General features: G+C 32.1%; 1 protein-coding gene across 1 annotated transcript; it reads left to right on the forward strand.

Annotated features, from left to right (window-relative positions):
- The first annotated feature begins 48 nt into the window (after window positions 1–48).
- On the forward strand, window positions 49–13,810 carry LOC127732584 (ras-related protein Rab-11A). The gene is made up of 6 exons (XM_052241657.1): window positions 49–332; window positions 3,527–3,638; window positions 4,400–4,483; window positions 4,825–5,018; window positions 8,305–8,385; window positions 9,850–13,810. The coding sequence occupies exons 1-6, from the start codon at window positions 293–295 to the stop codon at window positions 9,987–9,989; spliced, it is 651 nt and encodes a 216-aa protein (XP_052097617.1). The 5' UTR covers window positions 49–292; the 3' UTR covers window positions 9,990–13,810.
- The last annotated feature ends 178 nt before the right edge of the window (window positions 13,811–13,988 follow it).

The following is a 13,988-nucleotide window of genomic DNA, read 5'->3' on the forward strand; positions in this document are numbered from 1 at the left end:
ATGGTCCCCGTCTGCTTTTTGCATTTCCTCCTGCGCGGGTGACGTCATTTGGTTGCGCAGAACAAGGGGCGTCAAAATCGCCATATTGGCTGCTACAGTTGTTGACAGAAATAGGGTCACCTGACAAATCTGCTGGAATCACAAACATCATAAGTTGAAAGTATTAAGTTGCCAACAGATCACAAAGTCAATTGGTCTAAGACTTTAAAAATCGCAGTTATTGTCTTTATTTGAGGAAGGGGTCGGAAGAATCTTCATCTGAATTCCTGCTTCCGCCAACTTCCGGAAAGAAATGGGTAGTAAAGATGACGAATACGATTACTTATTTAAAGGTACAGGACTTCAATATGTGTTTTCAAGTAGTACAATAATTCTGATATTTACAGTTAACATAACCATTTATAGCTTGGCGCTTGTTCGCATCCCGATGTGATGTTGTTGATGTTTTGTTTTGTTGTCATTAGTACAGGAAATGAAATGTCAAAAACTATTTTTGACAGCATATAAATTTTGTCTTTAGAGGTTTATTCGCTTATTAATTCAAAGAGTTTCCATGTCCATTTTGACCATTCATTGATTTTATAGTTGTATTTTTTTATATTGATAGACACTTGTCCGTAATGAAGGACATAGGATAATGCAAGATTGAAAAAAATGCAATCTCATAAATCATTAAATGTCCTTATCCCATGTATCCCTAGCTTTTTTAGTAAAGAGTTTGCGACACTCAAAGTACTAGTGGTGACATTCAATAATTACATTTCCATTATTGTGTCATACTTTTTCTCTTGCAAATGGAAAAGAACGCCTATGATGCCTAGGTAATCATGGTAATGGCAGACTAAGCTAAAAATGGTGTACCATTATTAGAACCATTCTTTACGCTCAACTGCAATGAAACAAGGTTTTCTTGTTTCTTTTTTATACCACTTTTATTATTTTTCAACATTTCTTTGGTTTGAATAAAAAACATTGTAAACAAATCTCAAAGGAAAAACAACTAAATTAATTTAAATATCAGCTGATCAGTTACCCTTGAGTGGTTTAACACTACATACATCTTACATGTAAACATGTATTAAGTTCAATATAAAAAATTTAAAGACATTTTACAGAAGATATATTTAGCAATGTCAAGAATGTGTAATGCGGTTGATAAATGGTTATCTTAAGTTTTGACTTACTTCCTGTAGAAGATGAGTCATGTTGTGTTTGTAAACAAAGTGACATGGCCAATGATCAGGTCTATTAATAAAATTAAATATTAAAAAATGAATCATAAATGCAGTATATTTATATATATGTATTTAAATAAATTTAACAGTATATAATAGTCACTTATTGAGCTAGTGGTCTTGTCAGCTTTGCAAACGTTTGCTCACTAACAATTCATTTTTGACAAAATGGCTTTGCACAAAAAAGATAAGGATAAGAAAGCAGAATGTCGTTACTGCCAGAGCAAAATAAAAAGCAATGCATATACTTATTATCTGGATGATGAATTTGATTATATAACAAAAGGTAAGTTATTTAGTTCAACGACCTAAAGAATGACCAGGCTTGCTGTACATTTATTTAGCAGGGTTCAAAATTGAATACTGGGTTACCCTACAGGGGTTCAAATAATCAGTGGTTCGAGGTCCATGACCTTCCATTTTCAGGTCGAACCTTCCTACCAGTAGTTGGTGACACCTGACAGACTTTCATATTTTTCAGGTTAAAAAGTTCCAAAAGAATTAAGAACAAAAAATATAAAAATCTACTAGTATAAAAATAATCTCGAAATATGCAATTTTACTGAAAGGAAACTCGTGAGTTTGCTTAAATTCTTTCCAATTGATTTGAATGTAGTCACGTGACTGGTCGGCGTATAAGATACAGGAAACTTGAGAATATAATATTAAAACATAACTAGTAAACAGTATGAGACAGTTTGGTGTTGGGGTGACCTCTTTCCAAAAGAAAATCTGATAAACGGGATACAGCAGGGGTGATCAAGATTGATGATCATGGATTAACGCAGCCCAAAAGATAGGATCTGACCAAAAATATGACGTGTTGGGGGGGGGGGGGGGGGGGGGGGGGAACAAGAAAGTAATTTTTTCCCACACACAATCAAAGGGAAAGTGCTCTTGTTCGTTGCGACAAAAAGACTTAAAACTTGACCGCATAAAAAATCATGATGAAAAATTACCACCCAACCAAAATATATCTTGCCGAAAAAGTGGTTAAAAGAAACTGACCCCATGTTTGAAAACGAAGTTGAGCTGTTTTCAGAAACAAACTTAGGCCAGTGTGTTTTTAAGCAGCAATTGAAACCAAACCAATTAAAAGGGTACAAAATGTTATTTAACACAGCATATAGTGTTGGGGGAAGGGGAAGCCTTTAAATATTCTGACTGAATTTTTTAAAGAAATTCAAAAAAAATATGAGGTTAATTTAGTAAGATATGATGAGTGTTTTGAAATGGTAAATGTTTTTATAAATTGAATTTTCAATAAAATTGAACCTAAGAGTAAAGGAGGACCTTTAAGTATTTTTGGTCAAAGGTCCTGGATCTTCCATTGCCTAAAGTAAATTTAAAACCCTGCCCTATCTTGAATAAGAAAAAAAGTCTTGAGAATTTTTTTTGTAAAGTGTTGTTTACATTATAGAACATACATAACATATCAAAAGATAATATAGAAAATAATGCTATAACTTTTATTATAAAAATGGAAAGTCTGCCACATATCATTGGGACCTAAATAAATATTGTTCATGGAATGCTTTAATTTCAGAATTTGTAATCATTGTAACTGACTCTGAAATGAATTTTGCTCTCCCAGTCGCAATCTTGTTTGATGGAAAATATTGATTCAGAACAAATATGTATGACTACTGAGTAGTCTGTGAGGTTGATATAATTAAACATATTATAGGGCATTTGTTCTGTACATGACCAAATGAAATGGAAACAATGGATTCCTAAATGTAAATGTTTGACGTATATACTTCTTTTTTGTAAATATAGATTAGGTAAGAAGATGAATTGTTTTCAGGATATTAGGATTAAGAATTATGTACATGTAGTACAGTTCACTAACTTAACAAGTCCTGTTGTTACTTTAAAGCTGATTTGGTACATTCTAATACTTACAAAATTAATTCTCAAGAAGTGGTTCTGGTAGGATCTGCATAGCTTTTTTAGCTCACCTGGCCTATAGTGCAAAATGAGCTTATATCAACACTTGACGTTCATCAGCTGTTAACTTTTCCTAAAATCTTTTGAAGCTACTTGTTATGAGCTTATTTTTTGACAGTTTCAGAATTAAATTCAGTTCTATTGTCATTATCAAAACTGTATGCTTCGTCTGGTCAGTAAAATATTTAAAGTAATGTTGATTTCAATAACATAAGCCTCATTTAAACCTGATGAATTTTAGACCAAGTCTACTGTATGAATAATTAAATGAAATTGTTGCCTAATTTCTAATTTTATTTTTTTGCATTATTCTAAATAAGTTAGTTATTTTTCTATTGCAGTTGTGTTGATTGGTGATTCTGGTGTAGGAAAGAGTAATCTATTGTCAAGATTCACAAGAAATGAATTTAACTTGGAAAGTAAAAGTACTATTGGTGTGGAATTTGCCACAAGGTAATAAATAGGTTTGATTTAAGGATGTTTGCTACTCTGTTTCAGAATAACAAGCTTTTAAAAAGACTATTTTAAAATTATAGTATATGAATAAAGGTACTAAAAAAGCAGAAAAAAATGAAGGGTCCACGTGATTGTTTTCGTGATATAAGTCATTGAAAATTTGGCGGGAAATGATTCTCTCTAGATTTTTCATACTGTTTACATTGGCCGCTTTTTTGTTTCAAAAACAATGAAAAAATAACAAGGATTTTATAAGATTTTCAAATATGGCCTTTTTAAATTATATGTAATAAAATTATGAAAAGAAAAGTAGGGGTTAGCGGGCAAAATTTGTTAATGGCAATACATGGATAAAACCAGAGTCTTCCGAAAATCTGGCAAAAATTTTAAAACGAGGAGCAAACATCCTTAAAGAATAGGAAAAAGTGCACTAATTTTAGTACACCAGTAATTCAGTTCCAAGTTTTCCTAACCAAATAACAAATCCCGAATTAAAAGAAATAGGATATTGACTGCTACCATTACAACACTACACTAAAGTTGAACCCAAGACAATGTGAAGTTCCCATTAATCAAAAGCAATGAACATCACTGTTAAAATAAGGAGATTTGGTATGATTAAAGATGAGAAAGCTATCAACCAGAGACAAGGTTTTTTAAGTATAATCAAATATATACAAATGAATTGTAAATGTATTTGCAGTGACAGTAAATAACAATAAACACAATTTTAATGATGAAATCTTATAATTATTAAGGAGTATACAGGTTGAAGGTAAAGTGATAAAGGCCCAGATCTGGGACACAGCTGGTCAAGAACGATACAGAGCTATCACTAGTGCGTAAGTATATGTTATTGTTAGCAATGTATAGTAATAAAATCTGGTTTGCCCTTGAAAATAAGTAGATGTGGTTTGATTGCCAATGAGACAACTATCCACCCAAGTTCAAATGAAGTGAATGTAAGCAATTATAGGCAACCGTTCGGCCTTCAACAATGAGACAATTAGTCTATACGATTTGTTTTTTTCCCTGAAATTCAAATTAAATGTGTTCTATTCCTTTTCTGATTATTCTGTTCTTTTTAAACCTTATTTCTGTTCCAAAAAGATAGAATAAAAATAAGATTAGGTGGAATGAACACTCCATGTGATTTGTATTGAGATAATTTGTTATCTTGCAGATACTACAGAGGCGCTGTAGGTGCTTTATTAGTATATGATATAGCGAAACATTTGACTTATGAGAATGTAGAAAGGTGGCTGAAGGAGTTACGAGACCATGCCGACAGCAACATAGTCATTATGTTAGTAGGAAATAAGAGTGATTTACGGCATTTACGAGCTGTACCTACAGATGAAGCTCGGGCCTTTGCAGGTAAAAATTATTACTAATTCTTCAGCATTGTTAAAATGGAACATGTATAAATAAGCTTGTTTGTCAAAAGAGACCCAAAATGTCAGTAGAGATTATTTTATTGTAGAATTCACTGGAAAATTTAAAATAGTGAAAAATAATAAATGATGACTTACAAGTTAATTGGAAAAAAATAAGTAAGAGATGTAATAACATTGACATTAGTAAACTCTGCAGATAGATTTGTGAATGTCTGCTATAATTGATTTTTAAAGATCAGAATATTAAACTATTACTTCCTTCAACAATTAGTGTTTGTCGGTGACATTTCAGTTACTTAATAATCCAAAGAAAATCTAAGCCATAAATAAAGTGAACCTTTGAAGATAATATTGGCACATGCTTGCAGGCAACATATAACTTTTTACCTGAGAACAATGTCTCTGAAATCAATTTAATTACAGTTAAAGTTTTGCATGACAATTTTGATTTGTGGATAATAGTGGCACCAGAATTATCACAAGTTGTCATATTTTGTTCCCAGATGAAATTAAAATCATACTTTTATACGACCGCAAAAAAATTTTTGTGGTCGTATATTGGTATGACATTGGCGTCGTCCGAAGACACATTGGTTTTCGCACTCTAACTTTAGTTTAAGTGAATGGATCTCTATGAAATTTTACCACAAGGTTCAATACCACAAAAGGAAGGTGTGGATAGATTTTGGGGGTTATGGTACCAACAGTAAAGGAATTAGGGGCCAAAAAGGGGCCAAAAATAAGCATTTTTGTAACTTCCAGACATAACTTGTGTGTTAGTGTATGGATCTCTCTGACATTGTACCACAAGGTTCCATATCACAAAGGGAAGGCTGGGATTGATTTTGGGGGTAATTGCCTCAAAATATTAGGAATTAGGGGCCCAAAAAGGGGCAAAAAAACAAGCATTTTTCTAGTTTCATGACAATAACTTGTGTGTAAGTGCATGGATCTTTCTGAAATTGTACTACAAGGTTCCATATCACAAAGGAAAAGCTGGAATTGAGTTTGGGGGTAATTGCTGAAACGTTTAGGAATTGGGGGCCAAAAATAAGCATTTTTCTAGTTTCCAGACAATAACTTGTGTTCAAGTGTATGGATCTCTCTGAAATTGTACTGCAAGGTACCATACCACAAAGGGAAGGCTGGGATTGATGATGGGGGTAATTGCCTCAATATTTTAGGAATTAGGGGGCAAAAAACAAGCATTTTTCTAGTTTCAGGACAATAACTTGTGTGAAAGTGTATGGATCTTTCTGATATTGTACTACAAGGTTCCATATCACAAAGGGAAAGCTGGGTTTGAGTTTGGGGGTAATTGCCCTAATTGTTTAGGAATTTGGGGCCAAAAAGGGGCCAAAAAACACATTTTTCTAGTTTCCAGACAATAACTTGTGTTCAAGTGTATGGATCTCTCTGAAATTGTACTGCAAGGTACCATACCACAAAGGGAAGGCTGGGATTGAGTTTGGGGGTGATGAATCATAAGGGGGTTCAAAAAATTTGGGGGGGGGGTTTTTTTTTTTTCCTTTTTTTTCTTTTTTTCCTTTTTTTTTTCTTTTAAAATTTTCCATTTTAAGTTGGTTATTTCTGATTTATATTTAAAAGCAAATAATAATGATATGGTAGGAGATACACACCAAACAGGATGTGTAAATTATTATATAATAAGTATTGTGCAATAGCAAGAAATTTTCAATTGCACAGTATTGCACAATAGCAAGAAATCTTCAATTGCACAGTATTGCGCAATAGCATGAAATCTTCAATTGCACAGTATTGCGCAATAGCAAGAAATATCCAATAGCACAATATTGCGCAATAGCAAGAAATTGTCAATTGTACAGTATTGCGCAATAGCAAGGAATATTTAATTACACAGTATTGTGCAAAAGAAGATACTTCGTATAAATTGCTTATTTCTTGACCAATTTCAATGGGGTTTTATTCTTGAATTCTTGGGGTTCTTTAATATGCTGAATCTAACCGTGTATTTAGTTTTTGGATTTTGGGCCCCGTTTTTAAATTGTTCCACATTGAGGTCCAAAGGGTCCAAAATTAAACTTTGTTTGATTTCATCAAAAATTGAATTATTGGGGTTCTTTGATATGCCGAATCTAACCGTGTATTTAGATTCTTAATTTTTGGTTCCGTTTTCAAATTGGTCTACATTAAGGTCCAAAGGGTCCAAAATTAAACTTAGTTTGATTTTAACAGAAATTGAATTCTTAGGGTTCTTTGATATGCTGAATCTAAACATGTATTTAGATTTTTGATTATGGGCCCAGTTTTCAAGTTGGTCCAAATCGGGGTCCAAAATTAAACTTTGTTTGATTTCAACAAAAAATGAATATATGGGGTCCTTTGATATGCTGAATCTTACCATGTATTTAGATTTTTGATTTTTGGGCCCCGTTATCAACTTTGTCCACATTGAGGTCAAAAGGGTCCAAAATTAAACTTTGTTTGATTTCATCAAAAATTTAATTCTTGGGGTTCTTTGATATGCTGAATCTAACCATGTATTTAGATTTTGGATATTGGACCATAATAGGTGAATGTCCAATTTAAAATTTTTAAGTTCTTAGACCACATTCATTCTGTGTCAGAAACCTATGCTGTGTCAAATATTTAATCACAATCCAAATGCAAATCTGTATCAAGCTTGAATGTTGTGTCCATACTTGCCCCAACTGTTCAGGGTTCGACCTCTGCGGTCGTATCAAGCTGCGCCCTGCGGAGCATTTTATTGGAACATTGGCAAAGCTCAGTGCAATCCAACGATTGCCAATTAGACAACTTTCCACCAAAATTACTGACAGAAATGATGCTGACTTCTGACGGTGTACAAAATGTGTATACTACATCGCAGCATTTTTATGTACATGATAAATACTTTTAAAGAAGTTCCGTTGTGTCAGTTTTTTTAGAACAAACTTTAGTAAGTTTTATACAAACATCAAATTTTATGGTGACTCAAATATAAAAAAGATGTGGAATGATTGCCAAAGAGACAACTTCTCCACAAGAAAGCATATGACACAGAAAGTTACAACTATAGGTCACCGTATGGCCTTCAACAATGAGCAAAGCACATACTGCATTGTCGGCTATAAAAAGCCTGAAATGACAATGTAAAACAATTCAAATGAGAAAACTAACAGCCAAATTTATGTACAAAATAATGAACAAAAAACAAATATGTAACATAGCAACAAATGACAAAGTCCATATTTCATATTTGATGACTTTTCTTTTTATTTCAGAAAAGAACTCACTGTCTTTCATTGAAACTTCAGCATTGGATTCAACTAATGTGGAATCAGCATTTCAGAATATATTAACAGGTTTGTACCATTTGTTAAACATTTAGAAACTCAAAAGCTCAGAAAACTTATTTAAAAGAAGAGTCATTTTCAAGTAAAAGATTCACCAATTCAACCAGACAAACTGTACAGCTAAGCCTGCAGGCTCATCTAAGTGTAAAGAACTGAAGCTTTTGGTAACTTTATTATAAACATTTTAATGAATTCTTTTATCAATTACAAGAATGGAAAACTAACAACATTAAACATGTGTTGTCTACCTGTAGGCTCGGTCTTCAGCAGTGTTGGTTAAAAAGGGCATTATGTTTTTCAGTCTGTGCGCCTGTCTTACTTCAGGTTAACGTTTTTGGTTAAGGTAGTTTTTGATGAAGTTGAAGTCCAATCAACTTGAAACTTAGTACACATGTTCCCTATGATATGATCTTTCTAATTTTAATTCCAAATTAGAGTTTTGACCCCAATTTCACGGTCCACTGAACATAGAAAATGATAGTGCGAGTGGGGCATCTGTGTACTATGGACACATTCTTGTTTATTTGCAAATTTTTGTTAGGCACATTGCATTTAGTAGGAAGATAAAGACTCATTTGACAATCACCTTATAAAATATAATCCTTTAGACTGTAAGCTAATTAGAAATTATTCCAATGAAAAATGTGAATTAAAATTTAACAGGTTTAATCTGAATCAGTTAAAAGCGAAAAGATTTTTGATTAAATGTGATAAATTTACACTGCATGTGTTTATATGGCTTAAAACAAATCCCTCCAATAAAGATAATGTTATGAGCAACTTCTGTTATGCTACCTGATGCTTGGGTTTCCTTGGTGATGATAGAACAGCTTTGGAAATTATGATTATACTGTTTATTAGTCCTCTACCGACGAAGTCGAAGGGGAATTTAGGTTTGCACTCCGTCCGTCTGTTTATCCATCCCTCAGTCCGGCAAATCAGTTTTCCACACTTTTTTTCTGCGTGCTTGAAGATTTTGATTTGATACTTGGTGTATTGTTTTATCATGACAATTTACAGATCAAGTTTGAATTTTGTTCCGGTCTGATGATTTTGTGCAGGGTTATGGTCCTTGCACTTAGAAAATTCACTCAAATAATCAGTTTTCCACACTTTTTTTCATCATGCTTGAAGATATTGATTTGATAATTGGTATATAGTTTTATCATGACAAGTTACAGATCAAGTTTGAATTTTGTTCCAGTCTGATGATTTTGTGCAGAGTTATGGTCCTTGGACTTAGAAAATTCACTTAAATAATCAGTTTTCCACCCTTTTTTCCATCATGCTTGAAGATATTGACATGATATTTGTTATATAGTTTACACCATGACAAGTTATAGATCAAGTTGGCATTTTGTTCCAGTGCAATGAATTTTTAACCAATAGGGGACTATGTATTGCCATGCACTACTCTCAGAATGCTTGTTATTATGTAAATCCATTTCCTTCAAATTATTTTTCTTATTTCAGAAATTTATAAAATAGTATCACAGAAACAAATCCGGGACAGTCCGGATGACGACAACACACCTAGCAACAATGTACAAAATATCATAGTTGGACCGACTGACAGCTCGACGCCAAAGTCAAAATCCTGCTGTAATGTATGAGAGTTGTTGTTTAGCAGTTAAAGAACTATTAATAAGACCAACAATATGTCTGTCTGACATCCTAATGAAGATACGTTACTAAAGAAAGATGAAGAACTCCACAGTTTTCTCATCTGACAACATTCTGCATTATTGTACAAGGGGCTTGTTCTGTAGTATCAACATTTGTGTATAAATGATAATCTTCTCATGGTGCATTTGTAACATTGTGTTTAGACTTGTTTAAAATATTTTGATTTTCTAATTGAAAGAAGGTTAATAAGCAAAACTGGAGCTCTGCTTCATGCTCTTGATTCCTTGAAATTTAAAGTTCAACTCAATACTTATAAATATTCATAGAACAAACGCTGTTCTTTTTTTTTATATGACAGATTTTGAGAGATGTTCTTTCACAATATCTGATTTACGACCTTCTATTTTTATTCATGTCTACTTTTATTTTCTTCGTTGCAAAGAAATAAATCCCAAGTCCATTAATCTTCCTTTTGCTAGAATGTGTGAGACTACATGAGTGATCGAGGTTTGTTTTTTTATACATTGTTATTGAGCTTAATTTCTGATTTGCTTGTTGTATTCCTTACATACAGTGATATGTTACAATCCTTAATAATTGTTGTTCTTATAGAAACTAATGTGTCCCTGTACCCCTCAATTTAACTTTCCTTTTCAACATAACAATTTCATAAGTCCATAAATTTTCATGATTCTAATTTCTATAGTTTTCATTTTGTTTGAAAGAATCATCAGCTCAAATATCATGTATGACATTCCAGAAATGGTTTTGAATGTAAAACTTGAATTCCCATGTTGTTCCTATGTGAATGTTTGTTTGATGCAATTGGATAGTATTGTAGTATTTGTTATCAACTTTAAAGCTTATTTTACACTGAAAGTCTGCAAGTAAAATGTTAATGTTCTTGATTAGGGCTATTCCATTAAAATGTAGGGGGAGGGTAGGAATGGAAGTTTAATTATTGAATGTGGGTCATGGGTCTTTTTTCCAGTATGCATCTATTACCATTATTCAAAATTATCTAAAAAATGGTTCTTGGTTGTAGGGATATTTTGAAAGTCCCTTCTTACCCTCCCTCATACATTTTAATGGAATAGCCCTTATAAAGCAGTCTGTACCATTAGCCACTAGTAAGATGCCGCTAAACTAGAAAAATTTTATTTGGACTAGTAAGTATTTGCAAAACTTTGTTTAGACACCTAAAAAAAAAATATAACATCAGGCTAGTAGTTGGAAAAGATCTTAGTGCAGACTGACAAAGAACATGTAACAAATTTCTTATTTTTAAAATCTGAAAAAGGGTGGTGGTTTTTATATTTTTGCTACTGTGTGTCAGTTAGAAAGTGTATTTAAAAACCTAGAATGAACCGTTCGGTATAGCTATGACTTATATCAGAAAAAATGAATTGATACTAAATGTGAAAAATGAAGAATTATACCAAGTCATGCTCGAAACTGAGAGAATGTTCTTCATGAGTTTGAACAACATACAAGTCTGTAATCAGTCCTGGGTACAATTTATGTAGAAGCACTCCAGGACAGGCCTTATTTATTTGATTGTGAATGACTGATATTGTTAGATAATGTAGAATGAAGTCACATGTAGAAACCTGTTAATCTATTATATATCTATATCACATATTTTTAAAAAATCTGTACAATTTGTGCGAGTGTATTTTATTTAAATGAAGAGTGCGAATGTTTGGGTGTGATTGTGTAATTATTATTGTGAGACTTAAACTTATGATAGTTTTGCTTTTTGTTGATGTTGTTCTCAAATTTCCACTTATTTGAGATAATGTCTGTACTTAATAAAAGTACCAGTAATGAATGTCTTTGTATCAGATTGATATTCTTAAGTTTAGATTAGTTCCATTAAGGAAGGATATCAGTATACCATTTGACGTCTTAATACAGCTTTCATTACACATGAAAAGGCATTCAACATAATTTCTATTCAAAGTTTTCCCAAGTTCAAAACCGTCTGTTCAACTGTTAAAAAAATGTTTCAATAGAGTACTTGTTATTTTAAAACTTCTATTTCTTTTTATTTCAGAGTGAAATTCAAGCATGTTTATTGTAATAAACCATTATTATAAGCAAAATTTACCCCAAATTGTTTTGCAATGTGTTTCAGTCTACTGTGACTGTATACACAAGAAAATCTTTTTTTAAGTCATGAAAATTCTGTACAACAAAAGATCAAATTTTTTGGTTGCTAGATATTTTAAGCTATTGCCACTGATATGAATATGTAGAAAGAAATATCAATCATGAACCAGTGTTTGAAGTGTATATTAGCATTAATAATGTGGCTGTGATGTATTTTGACTAGGTAATATATGTTAAATGATGGCTAGTGAAGACTGCTATAAAATTGAGTAACCATAGGAAAGAAAATCACTAAAATATGATTACAATGATCAAAACTTCACTTGAAATATCTATCAAGAAAGTTTTTTTATCCAATTAAAATTTCAAATGTTTCTATAAACACAATGGGTCCAATTATTTTCAACTTTTATCTAGTTTATAAAGTTCAATTACAAGATAAATCTTATTTTTAACATTTAAATAGCTTGATCCAATGATTAAATGTTTTGAATAAGTGACTGCACCCTCTATTTCTACCCTAACATTTTAAAATGTACCTTTATTGCTAGCATGTTGGTATACTTTTGTTACTGCTTAATTAACACAATATTATAACTGTGTATACTTGTTCATATTTGATGAGGAATCTCTTGTAAAATCATATATGAGATACAAAAAAAATTAATGGGATCAGTGTGACCTTTACCGGGAATAGTTTGTTTAGATTACTGTGGATTCATTATTATTCGTTGGATACAAATTTTCATGGTTTTCGTGGGTACAGGTGAACCACAAATTTAAATGTTCAACGAATTACAAATTTTCTATCAGGTTGTATGCAGACTTTGGAAAAACCATGAAATCACATATCCACGAAAAGCCAAATTTTCCACAATCCATGAAAAACTGGTACCCACGGAAATAAATGAATCTACAGTACGTTTTTAAATACTGTAAATTCAGAAATTATTGCGTGCCTTTATTATTGCGATTTTGTCATTTTTGACTTAAATGCGATTTTAATTTTTGCGATATTGAGAAAAATCCTGTTTAATTCATATAAAAGATTTCAAAATGCGAGTTTAAATTATTGCGATTATAACCCTGTCGCATTTTTAGGTATAATAAAAACATCGCAATAATTTCTGAATTTACAGTAATCATTTCATTTCCTAAATAAAAAACCTAAATTCCTGAATCAAATTACTAGTGGCTGTCTGTGATTTAACTTTGAATTTTGTCACCGGTCCATAGTGGCAAAGGACTCGTATTGAACATAATATATCTTGGGGGGGGGAAAAAGGGTCAAGATTTTGCGTTTTAACATTTTTAAGTGTACTGTCCACTGTGGTCAGTTTGAAATGATCCACTTAAGTTGTAGTATTGATGATTCATGAGATACAGGGGTATTTTCTCAATCTGACTTGAAACTTTGCGAAACATTGATAAATAGTTTTGTTGGAAAGGTTTCAAGACAAAATATATGTAATAAAAATGATATAATCAATTATATAAGATTATACTATTTAACAGTCCTTTGAGGACCAGGACTGTAAGAGCTGAGGAAACAACTCGTAACTTACTGTGATTATTATGTAAATATGTTTATTTTTTCATCACAAATGCTTGTTTATTGTATGTCTGTACGAGTGTATGTGAGTGTTGAGGGTACATTTTATAAACAAAACTGATAGAATAAAAATGTTAACATTTATCTCTTTGTTTCTACTGGCCATACACCTGTTTTCAGCCTTTGGATTAAAAAATCTTAATATTTTGTTTACCAATGACCATATTTCTGTCCCCCAACCCTTCGGATGTAAAGTAAAGGGAGATGTGCTGTGTTTATCTCCCTTTACTCTGATATTTATAGTATATATCAATGAGACAGC

The sequence above is a fragment of the Mytilus californianus genome, unplaced genomic scaffold, assembly GCF_021869535.1.
Source record: "Mytilus californianus isolate M0D057914Y unplaced genomic scaffold, xbMytCali1.0.p SCAF_25, whole genome shotgun sequence".
Classification (NCBI taxonomy): domain Eukaryota; kingdom Metazoa; phylum Mollusca; class Bivalvia; order Mytilida; family Mytilidae; genus Mytilus; species Mytilus californianus.

Bases quoted from the DNA above. Each gene is read 5' to 3' on its own strand.
- LOC127732584 (XM_052241657.1), top strand. From the start codon at position 293: ATGGGTAGTAAAGATGACGAATACGATTACTTATTTAAAG. The intron at 3,639-4,399 runs GTAATAAATAGG...ATAATTATTAAG, and splicing joins GGTGTGGAATTTGCCACAAG to GAGTATACAGGTTGAAGGTA. The intron at 5,019-8,304 runs GTAAAAATTATT...TTTTTATTTCAG, and splicing joins TGAAGCTCGGGCCTTTGCAG to AAAAGAACTCACTGTCTTTC.